General features: G+C 36.3%; 2 protein-coding genes across 4 annotated transcripts in view; both read right to left on the minus strand.

Moving 5' to 3' along the window:
* Positions 1–203: 203 nt before the first annotated feature.
* On the minus strand, positions 204–3,062 carry LOC100645383 (vacuolar protein sorting-associated protein 52 homolog). The gene is made up of 9 exons (XM_003398787.4): positions 2,678–3,062; positions 2,367–2,542; positions 1,900–2,284; positions 1,647–1,829; positions 1,443–1,568; positions 1,177–1,361; positions 1,010–1,094; positions 731–934; positions 204–655 (listed from the first exon to the last, which is right to left on the minus strand). Exons 1-9 carry the CDS (start codon positions 2,909–2,911, stop codon positions 230–232), a joined length of 2,004 nt encoding a protein of 667 aa, XP_003398835.1. The 5' UTR covers positions 2,912–3,062; the 3' UTR covers positions 204–229.
* Positions 3,063–4,130: 1,068 nt separating this feature from the next.
* The window catches only part of LOC100646794 (protein rhomboid), a 490,668-nt gene continuing 473,810 nt past the window's right edge, over positions 4,131–20,988 (minus strand). For all 3 annotated transcript variants that reach the window (XM_048410568.1, XM_048410567.1, XM_048410569.1), the window contains 2 exons: positions 13,309–13,464; positions 4,131–11,471 (listed from right to left, as the gene is read on the minus strand). In XM_048410568.1, the coding sequence (XP_048266525.1) occupies positions 11,230–11,471; positions 13,309–13,464 (398 nt within the window). In that variant the 3' untranslated portion in view covers positions 4,131–11,229. The remainder of the gene's footprint in view (positions 11,472–13,308; positions 13,465–20,988) is intronic.

The following is a 20,988-nucleotide window of genomic DNA, read 5'->3' on the forward strand; positions in this document are numbered from 1 at the left end:
AATAGAGATAAAAATTATGCAATCATATTGATAATTATAATAAAATTATTTTTTATTTTTGTAAAGATAATTTATAAATAAAGTATATAATATTTTCATTCATAAATATATATAACATTTACAATTACATTGCGTTCTAAATCGACGAAATTTAATAATAAAATTGATATAATGTTATACATTATTACGATAATTCTGCCTGATTTTAATAAAAATTCGTTTATTCTTTTTAATAATTCGCTTTATATTTTTTCATTTCCACCATTATATGATGGAAGTTTGTTAATTGTGTACGAGCATTTGGCGGTAAGATTTTATGGAATCTGTGATAATATTGCACTAACTGTGTCATTGCACGTTGTACCAGTGCTGTACCAAGTACCAAACTAGGGAAAGATTTTAATACTTCGTGATTAATTTCTTCTAACGCGCGTTTCCAATTATTCGTAAAAGATTGTGCAAGAGCCAATGCTTTTCCCTCTTGTCTTTTTGATTCATCGGGTTGACCCTTCTCGATCATGGCTTCAGATTCTTTGACAAACTGTATTATACTTCCAAAATGTGGACTTAAAATTTCCTCGACATATTCCGAAGAACGTGCATTTAATTGATCGCGAAAACTTTCTGCTTCTTTTGAATTGTCTCGTGTTCTTTCCTAAAGAATATGGTTACATCTATAACACATTTTTTCTTATAATATTAATTAAATGCAATAAATTAATTGTTTTACCATTAATACACCAAGAACCAAATCATAATTATTGATGAGAAAAACTAGTTGTTGAATTCTAGTGCAAAATGTAGCTGCCATTCTTAATAGGAAACACTGCACGGCTTCTCGCAATTCCGCTAATAATTGCGTAGCCCCTTCACAAGGAAATCCTTCACCTACGCCAACCATTGCAGCACTAAATTCAGCATATCTTCGTGTAATCTACGTACAAATTTCTTGAACTATTACTATTTCTAGAAACTTACGTTAACATATACTTTAATGTTATAAACTTACATAATGTGGTCCTGTCTCTTGGGTGAGTTTTAGTGGATCACAGATTTTTATACTTTGAATATTCAATTGAAAAACGTATTCGAATCTAAAGATTCAAACAAAAAATATATATATTTAACCTATCACTTAAGATATTAAAAATTATATTATTATGTTGATTTAAATACCTAGGCCAAATTATTGATGTCATGTTATCCCAATACTTATCTAAAGCTGGTACTGCTCTTTTGTGACAAGTTAAGCGATATCGCATTACTAAATGTAAACACAAGAATAAAGCGATGGTATCATAACAATTTTCTACAAAAGATTGCAGATTTTTCACCATTAGATTTATTGTTTTTCCCATTACCTAATTATTAAGTACACAACGTTATATATTCATTTTTGTTCATTTTATTAGAATTGACATAAATAATGAAAAGTATTTTACCTGATTAAAGATATCCATCGCTTGCACACCACGTACTTTAAAAAATTCAGTTAAGAATAAATATTCTCTACAAGCATTATCTACAAGAGCATATTGTTCACTCCTAAACAAAGCTTCGTAATGATACTATAAACACAAAAGAAATTGTTGTATTAATATTTCCATATATGATTTTATCTTAAAAGTGATAATTTTCATATTTACCCTTGTTTTAGATGCAGTATGGGGTACCATAATGGATGCTTCCAACTGAGAAGTTAATACATCTCCTCTATTACCTATAGAAAATACTGTACCCTTATGCTTTAATACAGTTTTATGAAAAATACTTCTCCCTGCTGTGTCTTCAACTCCCATCATATCGTCTTTAGTTGCTCCTTCTTCAAACTACATAATTTAGTAATTAGGAAGAGATTTTGATTATCATTCTATTTAAGATTTGATACTATTATTTTACCTGCAGTTTCATTAGTTTCGAAGAATACGACTTAAAATATGAATAATATATTTTACTCATTGTGCTAATATATTCTCCACAAATTTCTTCAGCTACGTTTCTTTCATTTGCTAAAATAAATTCGAAGAAAAATTTATACTTCAACATATTATTCTGAGGGACTTGATAATTTGTCATTGGTTTCCTGAATTTGTAAATCTGTTCTAAAAGATACGTTCTGATCTTTGCTAGTGCTTTTACTTTCAGTTTCTCTAATATATCTTTCACATCTAAGCATGACTTTGCTTCTTTAAAACTCTGCTCCTTTACAAAATTTATTTTATGATTTAATGTTTGTAGTTGGGTCAAAAATTCTTTTTCAGTCACCGAGCAATCCATTATTCCCCTAATAAATTATAATTACAGATTTAAGAATATTTCTAAATTTTTAAATGAGACATTATCTTTGTATTATTCTTAATTCTTACGCAATAAGAGCTTCTGACACTGTCATATCTTCGATAAACTGACTAAGAGGTCCTCTAATAATTTGCCTATTAGACAATTGTTGACTCATTGCTACAGACTTACGTTGTAGGTAAAGTATTTCTGAACTGATACTTCCTAAATCTAATTGGAAACTCATTAACATTGATTCCATTTTCTGTAAACAAAATTTTTGAAATGCATTTTAGATCATACATCATATCTTTTAATATATTTCATTTTTGAAGTCGTAATCAAATTTTAGAAATTATAAATTGTAGATACTGGTAATTCGTGCAGATTAAAATCTAACCTCCAAAATATTATCGCATGCAGCAATTTGGTTATGAAGACTTGCAATATTTTCGCTTTCTTTTATATAGTCTTGAATAGATTTATTCTCCACTTCTTTTAATTCTTTTTCAATTTGTCTGGAATATTGACGCAAATCCGTACCAGTCTTCAAAACTTCTTGAACAACATCATCTCCAAGATCTTGAGGTAATTGCACCTCATTATCTTCAAAGATATCAATTTCACCCGACATTTTACAAATCTTTCCTTTCTTTAATTAATTTATTAATTAAATTGATTTATATCGCACAGTAATAAACGCCATTCCTTACTCTGCTGTCAAACCTCTTTCACCTGTAGAACTGTCACAACGGTCACTCACATTCTCATTGGTCATACACGCGTTAGACGGAACTGGGCCATAGATAAAATAAAGAACAAGCATATCATTACAAATAAATGCGTATGTATAGGTAAAAAAGTTTATTTATTTAGGATATAATTTTCCTAATAATAATTTTTTAAATAATTTAAATTTTATGTAGGATGACGTGGACAACGTGGCATTAATAATATAAAAGAGATATTCATAATATACGTATAATATCATTTTTATTATTAATATTTTACTCTAATAATATATTAATAATAGAAATAATATTATATTTTTTATGACATTACAGTTATTTTACTATCATTGATACTATATGACAAAATTTATTATATTTGTAGTTTCGATTCGATTCCATTTCATTCGATTTTTACCATTTTTGTCACATGCGACATTACCGATTCAGTATTCAGTATATTTGAATTAAAAGTAAATGATCGTATGGAATTACAAATAAAATACAGTCTCACCATCCAGTCTAAACGAATGAATAAAAAATATTTATTCGAAGACCTTTTCCGAGCACTAATTTCAACAAATAATTTATGAGTTGATTAATTACAGTAGTTAAACAATTATTTTATCTTATATTTATATATAAAAAAATCTGATTTGTTTCGAGGTCGGTATTTCATATAATATTCCAGAACGAGAAACACAAAGTCTCAATAATGTCATGTTTAGTCTGCATCTACGTTTAAATGTATTTATCAGCTCACAGTGCACATTTAAGTTGGTATGCTTCCTGTTGTACCGATTATCGATCTACCATGCATACCGTAGTTCAACTTGAACCATTGTGTAACCTACACTGTAACGTCTTATTTTAGTTACTTTATTATATTGTAAGGCTATCGTTCGATTCAATTGATTCGTTCTATAGATCAAAAATCGTATCAATATCCGAATTTAGTATACAGAAAAGTATAAAAAGCGTACGAGACAAGTGTAATAGTTCTCTTATTAAACCTTGTTAATCTAACTTAATAAGACTAAAGGAATTGCATAGTACGAACGATACTAAAACGCAGCTTGCATTCTTATGTGGAATTTAGGGAAGGTAAAGGAAGTAGAACGTTCGTTCTTCACAAAAATTTTATTTTCGCACATTTCTCGCGTTCCTTTTACAACTTTTGCTACTTCTTGTTTTTTCTTTTATACAATTTACAAAAGATCCTTTGTCTTTCATTTTCATTCCCCACGCGCACCGGAAAAATCCGAAATCTTGCACACGGAGACATCAATGAACGAATGCGACGAAACGAGCTGACTAACGATGACGCTGGCGAGGTTTATTTAAACGATGACGGTAATAAGAATAATTTATTATATAAGTCGATAATAATAATATTAATAATAATAATACAATAATAATAAGTAACAAGACTACAGCAACGATAATATCAATAGTCGCACGGAAAGTAACCTTTCAGGCCTATTTTCGCTTTTACTAGCTCCGCCTCTTTGGCTTGTGAACGTTTCATGACTGACCGTACATTATCAATGGTATAAATAAATAAATAACGAAGAGAAGATATCCATCGACCATACACTAAACGAACAATTTTTTCCTCGGCTAATTCACCCGAGAGATGTATAAGATAAATGTGTTTAATTTCGTTCAAAGCATCGTTCGGATTGGACAAGTTACTAGAATTTCTCATGGTCAAGTCAATTGAAGACTACACAGTAAAATTATGATAAATCATATTTCCACCATTTACAGGAGAAACAATTTCAAAATTCTGTTATACAGTCGACCAATCTGAAAATTGTCTCCTTGTTTGGTTGAAATATTAAGTACAGTTGTAATAGGTACTATTGTCCTTTTTTCTATTTTCGTGCAATTGGACCTGATTATTCTCTTTTCATATTCTATATTAAAGTAAAGTTCATAGTAAAGTCTTCGTTTAACTCGAAATCATTCGAATTCAAGTAATTTGACTAATCTCGACGAGGCTTAACAGATGGCAAACTTGTACTTGCCTCTACCGTTTCAAGAGAAACTCTATTCTGGAATTATTTCTTTTTCGTTTTTTTTTTTCTTCTTTTCTTATTTTGATTTAAAATCATGATCGCGTTACAATCGTTTTAAACTCGCGAGGAACCTGCCCTGACTCGATTAGGTGAAAGCGAACATTCGTGGCTACAAAATCGACTAATTATACGAAGCTAATTGTATGAAACTGAAAAGGACGTCTTTCCCCTGTACGAGTTGACGCACGTTAGACTGCGAATGCTTATGCAAATTCATATTTTCAATTCATATTTTGAAAGCATCCGAATAAATGAAATCTAATAATTAATGCCTTGGATATTTCTGATACTTTTGTATATCACGCGAATTCTGTAAATTTCTTAGATATTTAAATTTCTTATAATTGCACAAATATCCACAGTCCAATTATTACAAAATTAATTGGCGCAATAAAGTATAATCGCCAGAAGATCGCAAGCGATCGTTCGATTTCTCGTTCGTTTTCGCTGACGATTATCACGAGCAGCGGCGCGCATTATATAAACAATTTTCTTCGACTAGACGAATTATTTGAAAATTGTGAATCACGAAATTACACAAAAATTGTGCTTATTACGATACAATGAAAAAGATACTATTGAATATTTCAAATCGCATGGAAAGAGCATATTTACGCAGAACTGTTTTAATTCCTAACAGTTTGATCGTGATTTGCCGTCTTACGTTTCTCAAGCTAGATCACTCTCGATCAAACTCAGTCTTGAAATGAAATATATCAAATTTTTCACATGCATTACAATAAACGCTGGATATACTCGGAAATTTAATCTCACTGCTCGACATTTCATATTTTGCAATCATTCTAACGATCATTCGTTGAGTTCCAATTACGCTAGAACTTCGTTTACACGAAATTTCAGTCGGCCAATCTCATTTCAGTTGGTAGGCGATTAAATGAATTTCTGCCAGTTGAATGTATTTACCTGAACACGAACCCAATAAACTCTTACTATAATAATAAATAGCTAATGATAGAGGATTAATGAGCAAATTGAAAAGTCTCGTCACATTTGCTCCAATTACGTAAATTGCTTGCCTGCCGACAAGTTTGCACAAACGAAGTTCTACCGTATATCATTCGTACGTTCGACAGAAAGGCTCGTTTCAATGATCCCGACGATCTTCGAGCCTCGAGGCCTCGACGCAGCACGCCGGTTCGAGACGCGTGTTCCATGAATTGTTCCATTAAAATTTCGTTTTAAAAACAGCGGTACAGATAGTGGACGTTGTTCACGGTAGGTACAATCGTTTGGTTCGCCCATCGAAACGTCGAGTTCATGAAAAAAATTAACTTAAAACCTAAACCTCTGGAGACCGGGAAGAAAAGAAAAACCGGAGAAGATTCCAATTCTGCTCGTTAATTATTCCGCAAACGAGCAGGATGATCCCTCCTCGAAACGTCTGTGCTTCCGTTATCCGAGAGGCGCGCGTTCCAGGAGGCGAAACTGCATCAATTAAAAGCAGAATTCGAAACAAACAATGCCCAGCAACGGTAATAGAAATTAAACAAGAACTAATACTAGTATCGGCGCGCGTGTAGCGCTGCTACAAATTTCGAGGTACGCGAATTCGAAGCCGCTCAAGTGTCGAGAACGAAACGAAAACGCTGTCGTTATGATAGATATCCGTGTATCTAACCACGGATTCTCTATCGATATCGAATATTCGGATTAATTCGTCGTATCAGATGTTCGATAGCTGGCTCGGGCGCCGCTTAATAAAACGAAATAATAAATAAATAAATAAATAAATAAAAACGCGTGAAAATAATATACGTTGTTCGATGATCTCCCTCCGTTTTCTTCGAGGCTGTAAAGGAAAGGGAGAAACGAGCAGAATCGAACGATACTTAAACGAATTCGACACTTAAACTTCTTCGACTTGAACACGTGTTTTAATTTCTAACGTTAACACGCGAAATAATTTAACGGATAGAACGCGTTCGTGACTGTATAAATCTCTCGTCGTCACGCCTTAATTATGCTGATACAGTTAGACTATGTCGCGAGCGGAACTTTTCTATTTGCCTCGCAGGTAACATTTTGGCCGGCTCTTTAATATAAATAAACGTGGAACTCGAGGACTGGCATTAATATTCAATAATGATATTCTGGTGTCCGATTTGAAGTCCAAAATCGTTAGGACGACGTGTTTCAAATCGCTGGTGAAATTGGTGATTCGATATTTTTCCACGATTCCTGACATAACGCGTTTCAAATGAAAACACGAGAAAATTACACTAACGGCAATTGTCACGATATACGGTGAAAGTTCAATTTTCGTAATTGTCGAGTTATCAACTATTGATGCTATTTAACGATTATTTGTAAGCGTAATCAATCGAAAGAAACGCGTCAGAAATCTGAACGACGAATCACCATGTTGTTCTAAAGTAAATTTTTGAGCCGTATCTCGCCGTTTCAAAACGGAAAAAGAAAAAGAAGAAGGAAAATTGTTCTCCGACAATGTCTTAATGCCTTAGCTGCCTGCTGCCGCTACTAATTGACTAGCATCGTTAATCACTCTCGGTTTGAACTCGTTCGCCTTTTCGCCATCGACTTTTTGGTACGAATTTCCTCCTCTTCCTTTCTCTCGCTCTTTTTATCTCGCGAAACTCGCGCGGACGATTAGTTTTCGCGAACCAAAGGAAACTCAACGTCGCAACGAAATAATTCTCGATTTACTCGTTAATATCTTTCTTCCTAAATTTTCAACCAATCTGGTATCATTTACGTTTAAGAAATGAAAATAGTTCGGAAATTATAACGAAAAGAATCGACCAATAAATGGAAAAGCAAAATAAATTGAGAATATTTCCTCGTGTGTGAGTCGACCGATGGATAAGAAAGAAGAGAAAAAGAGGACGTGGATTAACGAATGGAGCGGACTCGAGGAGATCCAAGTCGCGACGAAATCACCGGCACACCTTTATCGACGAGAAAGTATCAATAAATAGAAGCTTTCGTATTTACTAGGAATATACGCGCGACGAAGAACGAGAATAAGCAAATAAGTTAAGAAAAAGGCGAAAGACACGCGCTTCCAAAGATCCGCGGTACAACTAGTCGACCATAACGCAACCACCTTATAGTTATACGCAATTTAATTAGAAATGGGCCTTTATAGAGTGAACACATCTGTTTCACGAAGAACTCGTGAAAATCGCAACGATATTCTTCGATCATTCGCGCGAGCTTCTTCGTTTCGCTGTTCGATGATTTTCGTTCTTCGAATGGGCCTAAGCTCGTTCTTCGAAACTCTCGTTTAACGAAACTTGAATTTTAGGTCGACGATAAATCATGTTATTAAATTATAATACGAACAGGGACATAGAACATGGACAAAGCTTGAGAAAGTTGCCCCACAAAACTCGCGAATCCTCATCGTATCTTTTCTTAAGCAAATTTCTCTAAGAAAATCTTGTTACTTCGCGAAACACCAAATGCAAAATACTTGATATTCGTTTCTTATTTGTCTCTCTCTCTCTCTCTCTCTCTTATCGTTCTCTTGTTTTATACGAGCAACCACGTAATCTCGCGATTATCAGACTAGACCGCGCGGTCGACCGAGATTTACTTCGGTCCAACGCGCTTATATTATATTCTCGCATTTGTTTTCGCGCACACGCACACACACACACTCGTGCATACAGATGGCGGCATGTCCGCCGTTTTGATTATGTACAGAATTATTTACAATGGTATACAGATTAGAGCGCGAATCGATCGCTCGGTCACAAACACGCTGGAGGAGACAGCTTTGATCACATCTTGATCGCACCTTGGTGATGATCGTGGATGTTTGGCAGTCGGTAGAAGATGAAGAACAGAACCAGTTTTTCTCTCTCTCTCTTTCTTAAAAACGCATCTCGACGAGCACTGCGTTTCCTGATAATTACGTAGATGCCCCGAAGATAACTAAATGCAGCGGCGCGCATTCGTCGCTGTTTGAATTTCGCGCCTCGAGACGTACTTGAAACGAAGAACGTTGAAGTTCTTTTTCCTTGATTAATCATCGATTTTCTCAATTCTCGTATTAATAAACAAAGATCATCGTGCTTCGTGGTTATCGGATTCAACCTCGTAAACAAACGAATTTTCCAACGACCAAGGCAAATCCTTGCGATCGTCAGCCGTAAGAGAAGACGCCGGTACGAGACGTTCGATTCTTTAATCCGCTGGTTTTTTTCATTTGCACGACGTTCCGTTCAATTCTCGAGAAAGATCGTTGCCGCGTTCGCTGCCAGGATCGATCCCCGAATAGCGACGAAAAGACCATTCTTCTTTCGTTTTCTTCGTGACCAGAGAGACGATCGATCGTTCCCCCTTGGTTCTCCTCTCGGTTTCTTGTATCTGGACACCTTGTTTCCCTCGACATCGCGAAGGCTTCCTCCGGAACATCTTTTCGCCTCTATCTCCGTTGTTCTTCGCTTGTCGTCCGTCTTCGTTCGAGAAGTGAAATTGAAAAGGACAAAAGAGGTTGTTCGCTGGGATTCTTTGGTTTTCTTCGTGCCACGAAAGCGGCCGATAAGCGAGAAAATAATCCGGAAAGAAGAATCGCGTCTACTTCTACGCTCGTGTCGTCCGCTCCCCCCTCCCATCCCCCCGAAACGAATCCTTTAAACGAAGATTTTTTTTTTCTTCTTCTCATCGTTCTTCTCTTCTTTCCTTATACCATTCCTTTCCGTTTCTTTTCTCTTCTCTCTCTCTCTCTCTCACTCTCTCTGCTCGATGAATCGCGAGTTTTCGTGGTTATCGTAATTCGAACGACAATTTGGGTCCGTAAACGGATTCCCAGAGGTATCTCGAATCTTTGGTTTCTCACCGGGAAAGTAGGAAATTGCTGACGCTCGAGGGGAAGGGATCGGTTGTATCATTCAAACTTTTCGATTTCTTTTATTATCTTCTCCGTGATAGATTCGTTTTTTCGTAGTTGCAATCTTCGACTTGGAGAAGACAGGTAGAGTCGATGCGAACCATGACGTGTATGCGCGTAGGAAAGGAATTTTCTTCCTGGTATTTCAATGAATGAATTAATTAATTAATTATCTTATGCGCTGTTGAATTTGTCCCGACGTGGGAGAGAGAGACGCGAAAGTAATTTTATATTTGTATTGTTTTAATTACGCGATATTTCGACGAATAAGGGAGCTATCTCGCGAAAATTGTATTCGAAAATAATGAGATTTGTTGTCGCACAGTGTTTTCTTTCCGGTCTGTGTTCTTTGTCTTTCTTGTTTCTGCTCTCTCGTTTCTATTTGTATTTTTCCCCTTTATTTTTTGCTTCTCGTTTTATTCATTCATGTTTGCGTATTCAACGAGTGTCAAATGTCACGGCTCCTTCGAATATCTTCGTTTTCCTTGTTCTTTCAATTTGTACTGATGACTAAGTTCGATCAAAGTAGCTAAAATATTCATTCTTCGACTTCCTTTGAATTTTAATATACTTTTAAAAATCTCCTCTTACGCGAATGCCAGTGATTAGAAAATTATTTCTCTTTCTTCCTGTTAGCATTACGTAATCATTAATTTTTCCTTCTAATCGTAGTGCTGTTTTGCTAATCATTTACTTACAGTTTCACCGAAATATCTGCCATCGCTCTCTATCGCTTTCCAAGCTCCCCTCAAAGCAAACTCTTGGAAAGTCCGATTTATCAACAGGGGCTATCATCGATTCTCCTTTTCACTCTTCAGTCTCGCAAACAACGAACCTTCCCATCTAATTTTTCTTCGCTGTGTTCGTTCAAAAACTTCGGTTCAGCATACACGACTCAAAAAACCGTCCCGTGCAATGTTCAACTTCCTTTCATTCAAAAATATCTTCTTATCGTCTCTTTGCTCTGCACTGCGACCGCCGTGGAATCGGAAACAGAGGTTTCTCTCCGTTCAAACTTTCATCATCTTCTTTCGCTTCGTCTTCAAAAAATCCACTAGACGCTTGGAAAAAATCTTCTTTTTTTTTCTTCGCTCATCTCCGTCGAGGTTAGAGAACAGTTTCTCTCGACCATCCTCTCGATCAACTCAAGCTTCCACGTTTCTTCTCGATTTCTCTTCTGTGTCCTCCTCTGTTTTACTTCGACAATTTGTTAGTCAGCTTCGCGTTACGAATTTCGCGGTTGGCCGTACGCGAAGCTGACCTCGCGTCATGGATAGTCCGGATGCATGAGATTGTACATGATCGCGAAGATCGTGCAGGCCGCGTATACGCCGAGGGCCACCCACCAGAGAAGCTGTTCGTGGAGCCGCTGCTCGAAGTTCTTCAGCACCAACAAACCGATCGTCAGACCCGCCAATGCACCCGTCAGATGCGCCACGTAGGAAACTGGCGGGCCTATTTGCTCGGCTGCGTATCTGTCGTAGATCGCGAACCCCACGTCTGCACTCGCTGAAAATGAAAATCGTTTCGTTTTACGTTTCTTCTACTTACAGGTCTATCGAGCTAATTGCTTACATAGGAGGAAGACGAGTCGAGTTGTCAGTGGATTATCAAGTTGTCGGGGTTAGGTATCCGCTAATTTCTCTACTTAGGACTTTCCTACCTTTGAAATTCAGAATAATTTTAATTGGACAGAGTAGGCAATTGGATATCGAATCTCGGCAAGTAAAATACTGGACTAATTTTGAATTCCGTGTTTCAGTGTTACGTCGAGAATTAGAAAATTTGTCTGAGATTAACAGGATCGAGTCGGCAAGAAACTTTGGAAATAGTAGCGACGTTAAAGCAATGCTGTGAAAACTGCAAAGCTCGTTTTACTCGCGTGTACAGTGTACCATTTCCTCCTGCTTCTATCTTCGTTCCCATGCTACAAACACTTTCCGTATTTTGTCCTCTGTTTTAACAACACGAGCAAAGGGAAACCAGCAAGTTATATTAACACTGGAACTACCACACCAGTCAAATTGACTGGTTTTACAATTTTACATGAAAATTCCTACTTCATGTTGTATTTTTTCCCGTGATAATGTAATAACTTTCGCAACGATAACTAAAAGAATAATATAGTGAATTTTATTTTGTTTTTTATGTATTCAAACTGAAAATTATTTTGTATCGAGGCTACTTATACCAATACCAGTCAAAGGTACTTGACAAAGTGTAAAAGGTTCTTGCAATCTGTTTATCGAACCCCGATTAACCAGTTCCCTCGTTCTGTACAATTTGCCACGCGTTTTTCAAATTTTTACTGCGTATCATTCAGTATGACGATATGAGTTATCAGGAAAATTCCGGATCGATCGCTAGATCTTAACACTAGAAATATCACACCAGTCAAAATGACTGGTTCTACAATTTTATAAATGTGTTAATCCTCGTTTGGGAATCATGGTCTCAGATGGATTAATAATACGAAAAATGTACTACATAACATGGAGTTCCTCCTTCTGTAAGAAAGTAAGAAATCAATAAATAACAAAAATATTCTATTATTACGTATTTTTTAAAGATCAGTCATTTTGACTTGTTTTGGTAGAAATAGCTTAATGTTAACTATCGGTAGTTTTAGTGTTAAATCCGTTGATCTTTTTTCAAACTTTGTCGCGGAGCCACGATACGTGAAAGGGATGCAAAAGCTGCGTAAAAGGTTCTACACAGCACTGAATTAAAACGTACAATTAGATAAGGAGCAGAATTTTTTTTTAAGTGTATATCAGTTACAGATCTGCTCTGGACGAAATGTGTATTGTTTGCTTCGAGAGCTGTCATATATATACCAGTATGAAACTATGTCACAAGATAACCGTGTATGGTTAAATAAACGTTGAAGATTTACGTGGTCAGCGTGATTTAAAATTCAACTTTTTTTAAACATGCTCCAGACTTTTATCTCAGATCGCGTTTTAATTGTTTGTTAAATTATATCGACATAGATTTTACGAGCTTAAAGTAGATCTTGTATTATCCCATAAGCTTCTATTTAACGAATTTTTAATTTTCTACCTTCAAATTATGAAAAAGTTCAGGAGGAAATTAAATCGGTTGAAAACACTGAGCTCGAAGTTCAGAAAGATTTTCCACATTTTTCGTTCTTCAAAAGCTTTATACGTATAACTTGAAAGTTTTCTATATAACTTTTTAAAGAAACGTATGTAATTTTACGATCTTTGTTTTTTAAATATAATATATCATTCTCTCTTGCTTAAACAAATTTCTCTATCCGTGTAATATCGAAAAAGATACCGAAAGAAAATGTCGAGAACTTAAATTTTGTTCGAAATCTTACCGATTACAAAGATCCCTATTAATCGAACAATGCCGAACTCCATGTTATTATAATTGAGAAGGACGTTGGCTAAATGAGCCGCGAGGAGGGCGTAAACACCGCCGCTTGCGCCAACAAGGTACACGTCCGTGTCGAACACCGAAGTACCCAGAGAACCTGCAAACATAAAAAGAAAATGTATCAAATGTATCAAAAAAGAACATTTCTCGTATCAAATTATGCAAGTTAGGGTAAAAATGTTATATTTGAGAAACCTATCACTGTTAGCCTCTCGTTGTTTGAACATTAGTTGTCAAGAACAACGGATATTTGCATCCTCTTGTATTAATATTATAATAACGTTAATATTAATATTATATTTTCTCTTGAAATCCTAAAGAAATTTCCAAGATATATATAGAATAACGAATCGATGAAATCTCATAAAAGGAAAGAAATGGAAGACTACTGCTATTATTTGTTCTTTTCTATTTGCTGACACGAACTTGTTTTCCTTCAACATCTTGAAATCAATCTTAAAAATTAAAATCCTTGAAAATCTTGAGGATTCTACAAATTGCTTCGTCTCATGTATAACAAATTTAACACTTTCGCGAAACAAGTTGGCATGCACGCTTCTGCACAAGTGTATTCCATTGTAGCAAGTTACACGGTGTAACAAAAGACCGCACGTCGTCGTTTCGCATGCGTGCGAAGCAACAGATGTTTCCGAGTAGGAAGCCGAAGGAAGAGCCGACAGTGGAAAACTGTGCTGTAGACAGCCAACTTACGACTAGTTTCGTCGCTAAAATTCATAGTTTCAGGATGCTTACTCGAGACCATAATGATGATTAATATCAGAATGTTCTCGCGTCATTTGTTCTAATACGACGAAATTATTCAGGAAAGGGAAACTTTCAGTGGAAGGTATTGTTCTACGTTTATCAATATTAAAAACCTCTAGACGAAAAACAATATTTTATAAACGAAATCGTTAAATGTCGACGAGAAATAGACGCATTTATCGAAGAATTAAAGGGATCGTCCACGTGGAAAATCTAACAGCTGATGCTTTATACCTCGAGTATGTCATCGCTCTAAAATTAGTAGTATAACACGGTAATAGTCAGACGTGGCGGAACGATCATACAGAAGCACTTCGCTTCATCTCTATCGTGTTCGAAAGTTCCTTTGTCGTCTCCAACACCAAAATACTCTCCAATTATCTTTAAAGAACTCACCTATCTCTGTAATATTTATTTTTATATATTATTTTATCTATTATTATTTTCGATCGTCTTATAGCTCAAGTGTACCGTCGTTCTGAAACCAGTAGTATACTACCGCGCTAGTCAGACATCGCGAACACGTCGTAAACGAATCATTTCTAGAAACTCTTCGCTTTATCTGTATCGGAAAATCAGTCGGAAAAAATCTGTTGGTGAAGGTCTGCTGGCGCTGGGAACGAGAGGGCGGACGAAGTGGCCGAAGAAGTAGCCAATTCTCCAGGTCCAGACCATTACAGCCTGCAACAGTTTGTCCGCAGAAATTATACTCCTTAACCTAAGAGCGAAACTAAACGAAAATTGGGCAAAAAATAGAAATCTTCGTGCAAACCACGACCAACAACAATACAAAGCGACTTTGTCAAGAAGATTCTTACTCTACCAAGACATGACCAAGTCGTAATCTCAAGAATCCTAATGGGCCACATGAAACTCGCTCGCCAATATCTTCTCAACAAAGAAGAATGTCCAACCTGCGAACTGTGCGAAGTTCATCCGACAGTAGAGCACATTATCATTCATCGCAGAAGACACGTCATGAATAGACAACGATTCAGCGTAAGATCCAGCTTGAGAGACAATTTAAAGGACAATGAACCGACCCAAAATCTACTGCGCTGCTTAAAACATACCGAACTGTACAACAAATTGTAAAGTTCGCTGTCGAGTCGTTAATAACCAACGCAAATGGTCGATGCAACAATAAGAATAACTGAAATAAAATCAACTTTCTCCTGATGCTAAAATATCGGAATATTCGATCAACCACGGGGATTAACAAACGTGCAATTATCTCATCCGCGAAACTTTTGGCTTTACGTACTATCCCACAATAATCTACTTCGTTCTACGAAACAACTTTAGAATTTAATTATAAAATTATTTACTAAGCTATTAATTTCAGCTGCACTACTCGTGTGTTAGTCTAGTTCGATTGTGAAGCATATAGGGGGAGAGAGAGAGAGAGAGAGAGAGAGAGAAAGGGAAAGAGAAAGAGAAAGAAAGGGACAGACAGAGAGAATAGTAGCAGTAGTGGTAGTAATTAGCGAGTGACCTGTATCGTTCTGGGAGCTTCATAGGGTAGCGGTGCTGCTCACCACCATAAACCTCGTAAACTACCTGTGCATAGAGTTTCCTCCGGTTGGAAATCGGATATGTGTTTCTACCTTGGCAAGGAAACGTTCGCTTCACATCAGACTGGTTACTATCCGTATTAAGCAAATTACTTATCTCTAATGAATCGACTAACTATAAACCGAGTTCCAGAGAAATTAACAATTTACGTATTACATACGTCCGACGAAAGAATCGGGTTTCATCGGGGAATTCGAGTTGGGGAACTTTATTCTTCGAAGGATAGTCCACGTTCGTATTGAATTATCGTGCAGCTTCTATCGCTACGTGTATAATCCCTTATGGAGTTGAAGGTTGGAAGAGAAAGCGCAAATCGTTCGAGGAATTTAGTTTCAAAGTGTAACTTTAGAGACGAGAAGAAAGGTAATAAAATGAACGTTGAGATAACTTTTTACGATGTAAATAAAATAACAGAGATAATGTGTGAGAAGGAAAATATTAAGAATTACGAATCTATCATCGAAGTTCCTTAAAATTATTGAAAATTAGAAATTACGACGAAATCTCATGTCAACGAAAATTATGTCTGCATCGCTAGAAATAATAAAAGCTGTATAATAAGGCAATTATGCAATTATCGCAACGTTAAACAAGCTAATCTGTGTCGCTTTGAAATCTTATTTAATATAAAGACAAAGCGAAATGCTGCACGTTAAGACAAACAGAGACGAACGAATATTAATCCTTGGCTGTTTATCACGGTATCAAAATTCAGAAAGGGCCGTTGTCATTAATCAACAGACTGTTAACGCTGCTAATAATGATAAAATAGTAAATACGATGGTAGTAACAACGGCTGGTTATAATTTACGGTATGTTATCATACTACATCTGAATATAGATAACTCTATTAAAATTAAGTTCCCGTAACAGGTACCGTGGTTGGCTCCCGTGAGATGAGACGACTGGAGTTTGTCCAGCCACTATACATTGGGATTATTACCGAGAGAATGCCACCATAAAAATTGTCTACCCTTTGGGCTCCACGAATCTTCAGGCTTAATAATGCTAAGATTAATTTCTTCGCATGAAATTCTACGTTACTCGACGTTAACGTCGATGAATAAGAAAAATATCATTTGTGTTTTGGGATTTTTACACTCGTACTTCTAACAGCCTGAAAGTCGACAAACTTTGTTCTCATTAATTTACTAAAGACAAGATTGCCAAGACCAGAATCTTAAATTAGATTACAATCTTAAATTAGAATAGATTCGGATATCGTACCTTTGAATATAAACGTACTAAAATGTAACCATATCCGACGAAGCCGCGGGATATTAAAAGACGTTTGAAAATAAAATTTCATTCTATCGATGAAGTCGATGGGCGTCGATGCTCGTCAATTTTATTTTTACGCGCTCCAGGTATTATATATTATTAAACGACTTTTATATTTCCTCGCCTTCTTCGTTCATTCTTTTTTTTTTTTTTTCGCAATAATAGTTCTTGGATCTGAAACACGTGCAACAGGTGCAAAGTATCAACTACGAGCGCCGCAACCAATAGCAAAAAAAAAGTATGAAGAGTGTCGGTACTTGGATCGTCCTATGGGGACACTGCACACACGTGCAACGTCCACGATTGTATTATCGGTTTTCCGTCCAATAGAAAAATTGATAAGTCCAACAGTTTGTTAAGCAGACTATAGAGATACATTAATCTAATGACATATTAATATACGCGGGACATATATTGTAAAATTCAGATGTTCGAAATCATTCAAGTAATCTTTTTGATAGTAAAAGGCGATGTTAATGCAACATCTTACGAAAGAGAAATTCTTACTTATGACATTCTTTTATTTACGGATCTACAAAGTAAATTATATACTTATGCACGTAAAGACTAAAACTGAACTAACTCGAGTAACTAATTTGTCTTTATTATCTATCAGCTTGATAATTATACGAGTTTAACTATTTAATGATTACAGAAGTTTATAGCGGACGGATTAAAAATACACATAAATTGGAAAAAGAGGAAATCGTTCGAGCACTAGTTTCGTTTAAAACCACGTAATCGGAAGATACGTCTAAACGATAGAAAAAAATGAACCATAGTATGGAACACCGTGCTAACACGAACTAATGATACGAAGAAACGAACGTAGCAGAAACAGCCAGTTCTTCTCGTTGCACTTCGCTCGTTTTCACCAGGGCACCAACGAATCCTATTACCGAATCTGTAGAAGGGAAACGTTTGAAAATTTTCTTACGTGTACCACTCTACCGTCTCAAGGATCCGTGGCTGCATTCAGCCGGAGAACTGTGATACCGATAGCAGAGAGGAAAAATGCGGGGTAAAAGCGGGGTGGAATAAAGAGGAGAAGGAGTTGCAAAGACAGCCGATGCGTCTCGTATTGCTCGGCAGGAGAAAATAGAGCGCGCATTTAGAAGGCGAGTGCAAGCACGTCGATGCATTCGTAAAGAGGGACACGGAGGTAATGGAAGCAGAGAGCTGGGGTCCGGAAACCTGGGAACCAACCCGGAACCTGCATGCCCGATTCCGCCGCAAGAACGATATATTTTAACCTTCAATGAAAATTCCACGAGAATGCGTCTGATTAAACTGGAAGGAAATTTAAATCCACTTTTATTTAATAGAATGGGAATTGATTTTCTTGTGATCGATTCGATCGACGATGGATTATCGATTTTGTCCATTAGATGCTATGCAGTTGGTTCTAAGTTGGGTCTGCGATATTTTTACCTTATTCGTGGGCATTGTTGCTTCACCCATCAACGATCAAGTTAAGTCAAGTTGTTGATTAATTAAGCGTAAAAATTGTGTAAAAATAATTGTGTATTAGAAGAACAGATACGCATTATGGATACACATCGTAGATCGGAGGCAGAAAGAAGAAGTTGCACGACTCGAGAAGAGACACTTAGTTACAGTGCTATGGAATATTTCAAATTCTTCGAAGTTGGTGAAATTATGGAATGTAGATGGAAGAGGAGATACTAACGAAAAAGTTGTAGGAAATTTTCCGAATTGCTTTTCGCCATGTGAATTCAACGGAATTCAATAACGTAAAGTGAGTGAGAAGAAGTTACAAATGAGTCTCTTATCCTCTTGCTCCTGATTCTGCGGACAAGTCAGAATGTGTAGAGTGTGAGCATATTTCCCTCTTATCGTTGTTTCCGGGGCTCGTGGCGAATCGACGGGGACAAGGAAACGAAGTAGTTTTCGAAGTTTGCGGGGGAAGGGAGAAACCAGTGGCACGTAAACAGTCTATAGTCTATGGCTCTGGGGAAAACGAAAGGAGAATGTATTGGCTGCCGTCCGGGACTCCCGATCTAACTGTTCGTAATAAGAAAGAGTAGCAATAGAGGGAAACTGTATTTTAGAGATGTCGAGGTAGTATATGGCGAATAATTTTCTAGTCTTAATAAAAATTGAAGTACTTGTCTTCCGGCGTGAAGAATTTCTGTAGCAGGTACTAAGAAATTAATGAAATAACTCGGTATCTGCGTTTAGGTTTTTGAATTCGATAAAAGAAATATTAAAAACGAGGACACTAGGAACACTAGAGTCGAGGGAACGTTAACGCGTTTTGGCAACATTTCCCCATGCAATACGAGGGTTGTACAAATCACTTTCATTGCGAAATCTGTCATTGTCGTTGTTAAATAAGTAGTTAGCCAACGAAGGGACATACTTTTAATGTATTTTTAATTAAAAAAAAAGTAAATAAGTAAATTAAAGCAAACAGCAGGAAACAACAGAAAGTATTGAAATTAAAAATATTCCGCAGCAAGAAAAATGATCGCTTAATCTTTCTAAAAACCGGAGATACCTGGTAGAAATAAAAAAACGTAAAAATAATAGGAATTTTTATTCCATTAAAAATGGGTAGACCAGTCTGAAATAACATAGTATAATATATCTAGCTATTCATATTCTCCCACCATCTATCTTGCAATACGCTCATTTTACCGCACCGAATGTCAAAATTCTAAACTGTATTGTACGCGTATAAGCCAGATGCGACCAGGATTACGAAAGTGATATTAAAGAGGAGCGGAATAAACGGAGGCTGAATACGAAGGGAATTTTCGATGGTGTTAGGTCGTTATCGAAACAACACACACCGAATATTGTTCATCTTCTATAAGCCCCCTTTTCTCTGTTTCTCTTCCACCTTCTACGAGTCTTCCACCTTCGACGTCGTTGTTTCTTTTTCGTCTTTTCATTGTTCCATTTACCCCGCTTAATTCTCATCCCTTTCGCGCGAAACTTTGCCACGTTTTTTGGATTATTTTATCGGCTCCGCCATTCGCCCATCCTATTTTCCTTTCGTGCCTTTTAATAAACTTTTATATCGTTTGCTCTATCCGACATTCTTTTTCTTTACGCTTCACTTCAGCATATTACATTTCATTGCTATAATAATGGAATATTTTTTTCTACTAACTGTACGCCAATTTAGCTACATATTCTTGTTAGTTTTCTCATCTACGGTTTTTCTATCCAAATAAGCTCTTCGTCCCTCCCTATTGCTTCTATGCTATTCGATTTTCTCGGTTCGTTAGTTCGTCTCGAAGCTTTCCTTTTTAGTTCTTCGTGTCACTTTCTACGAACATGTTATTACTATTTAGATTTAGCAACGATCCTGGTCTTTCATTGATTATCGTAATTAGTTTATCGTAAACGTTTGAGCAGCAACAAGGAGACAGCTTCGATGTTTAAATCGCATTTAAAAGATAGATAGATAGGCAGGTACAAATTTTTGCGTTTCATACTCAGAAACGAATACTGTTTGGCTATGAATTTGTAGAACGTTTAAAAAAGCTAGCTTCGGCTAGCTTCTTATCGCAGCAGCTTCTTTATTACATTTTAGCAATTAACTCGATGTTACATAGCAATAACACATAACGTATTTTATGTAGTATCTGTTTTTAAATTTGTAATTCTACTCTGCTCGACGAATGATAAACATAAGACGAGCGTATAATAAAAAGGAATACGGTATTGACATGGAAGTATGGAAGTGCGAGTTACAATGACTCCTCCTCTATCTTTAAACAAACACGGCACAGAGAAAAGGTAGCTCGCAACAGAAGATGAAAAACAGCGGTTGCACCGGAGAAAGAAAATAAAATCTACTCGATACGTCGGACTTTCTTCTCCGGTTTCCTGTGCGCAAGTTTATGCCGTTGCTTGGAATTTTCAATTTTACGCTTCCTGATGAGCAAATATCCGAAGTACGATGGAAAATCGATGATGGCGTTCTCCTGGCAGAAAATAGCATAGAGATTCGCCAGCTACTATACAA

Source organism: Bombus terrestris, chromosome 11 (genome assembly GCF_910591885.1).
Source record: "Bombus terrestris chromosome 11, iyBomTerr1.2, whole genome shotgun sequence".
Lineage (NCBI taxonomy): Eukaryota > Metazoa > Arthropoda > Insecta > Hymenoptera > Apidae > Bombus > Bombus terrestris.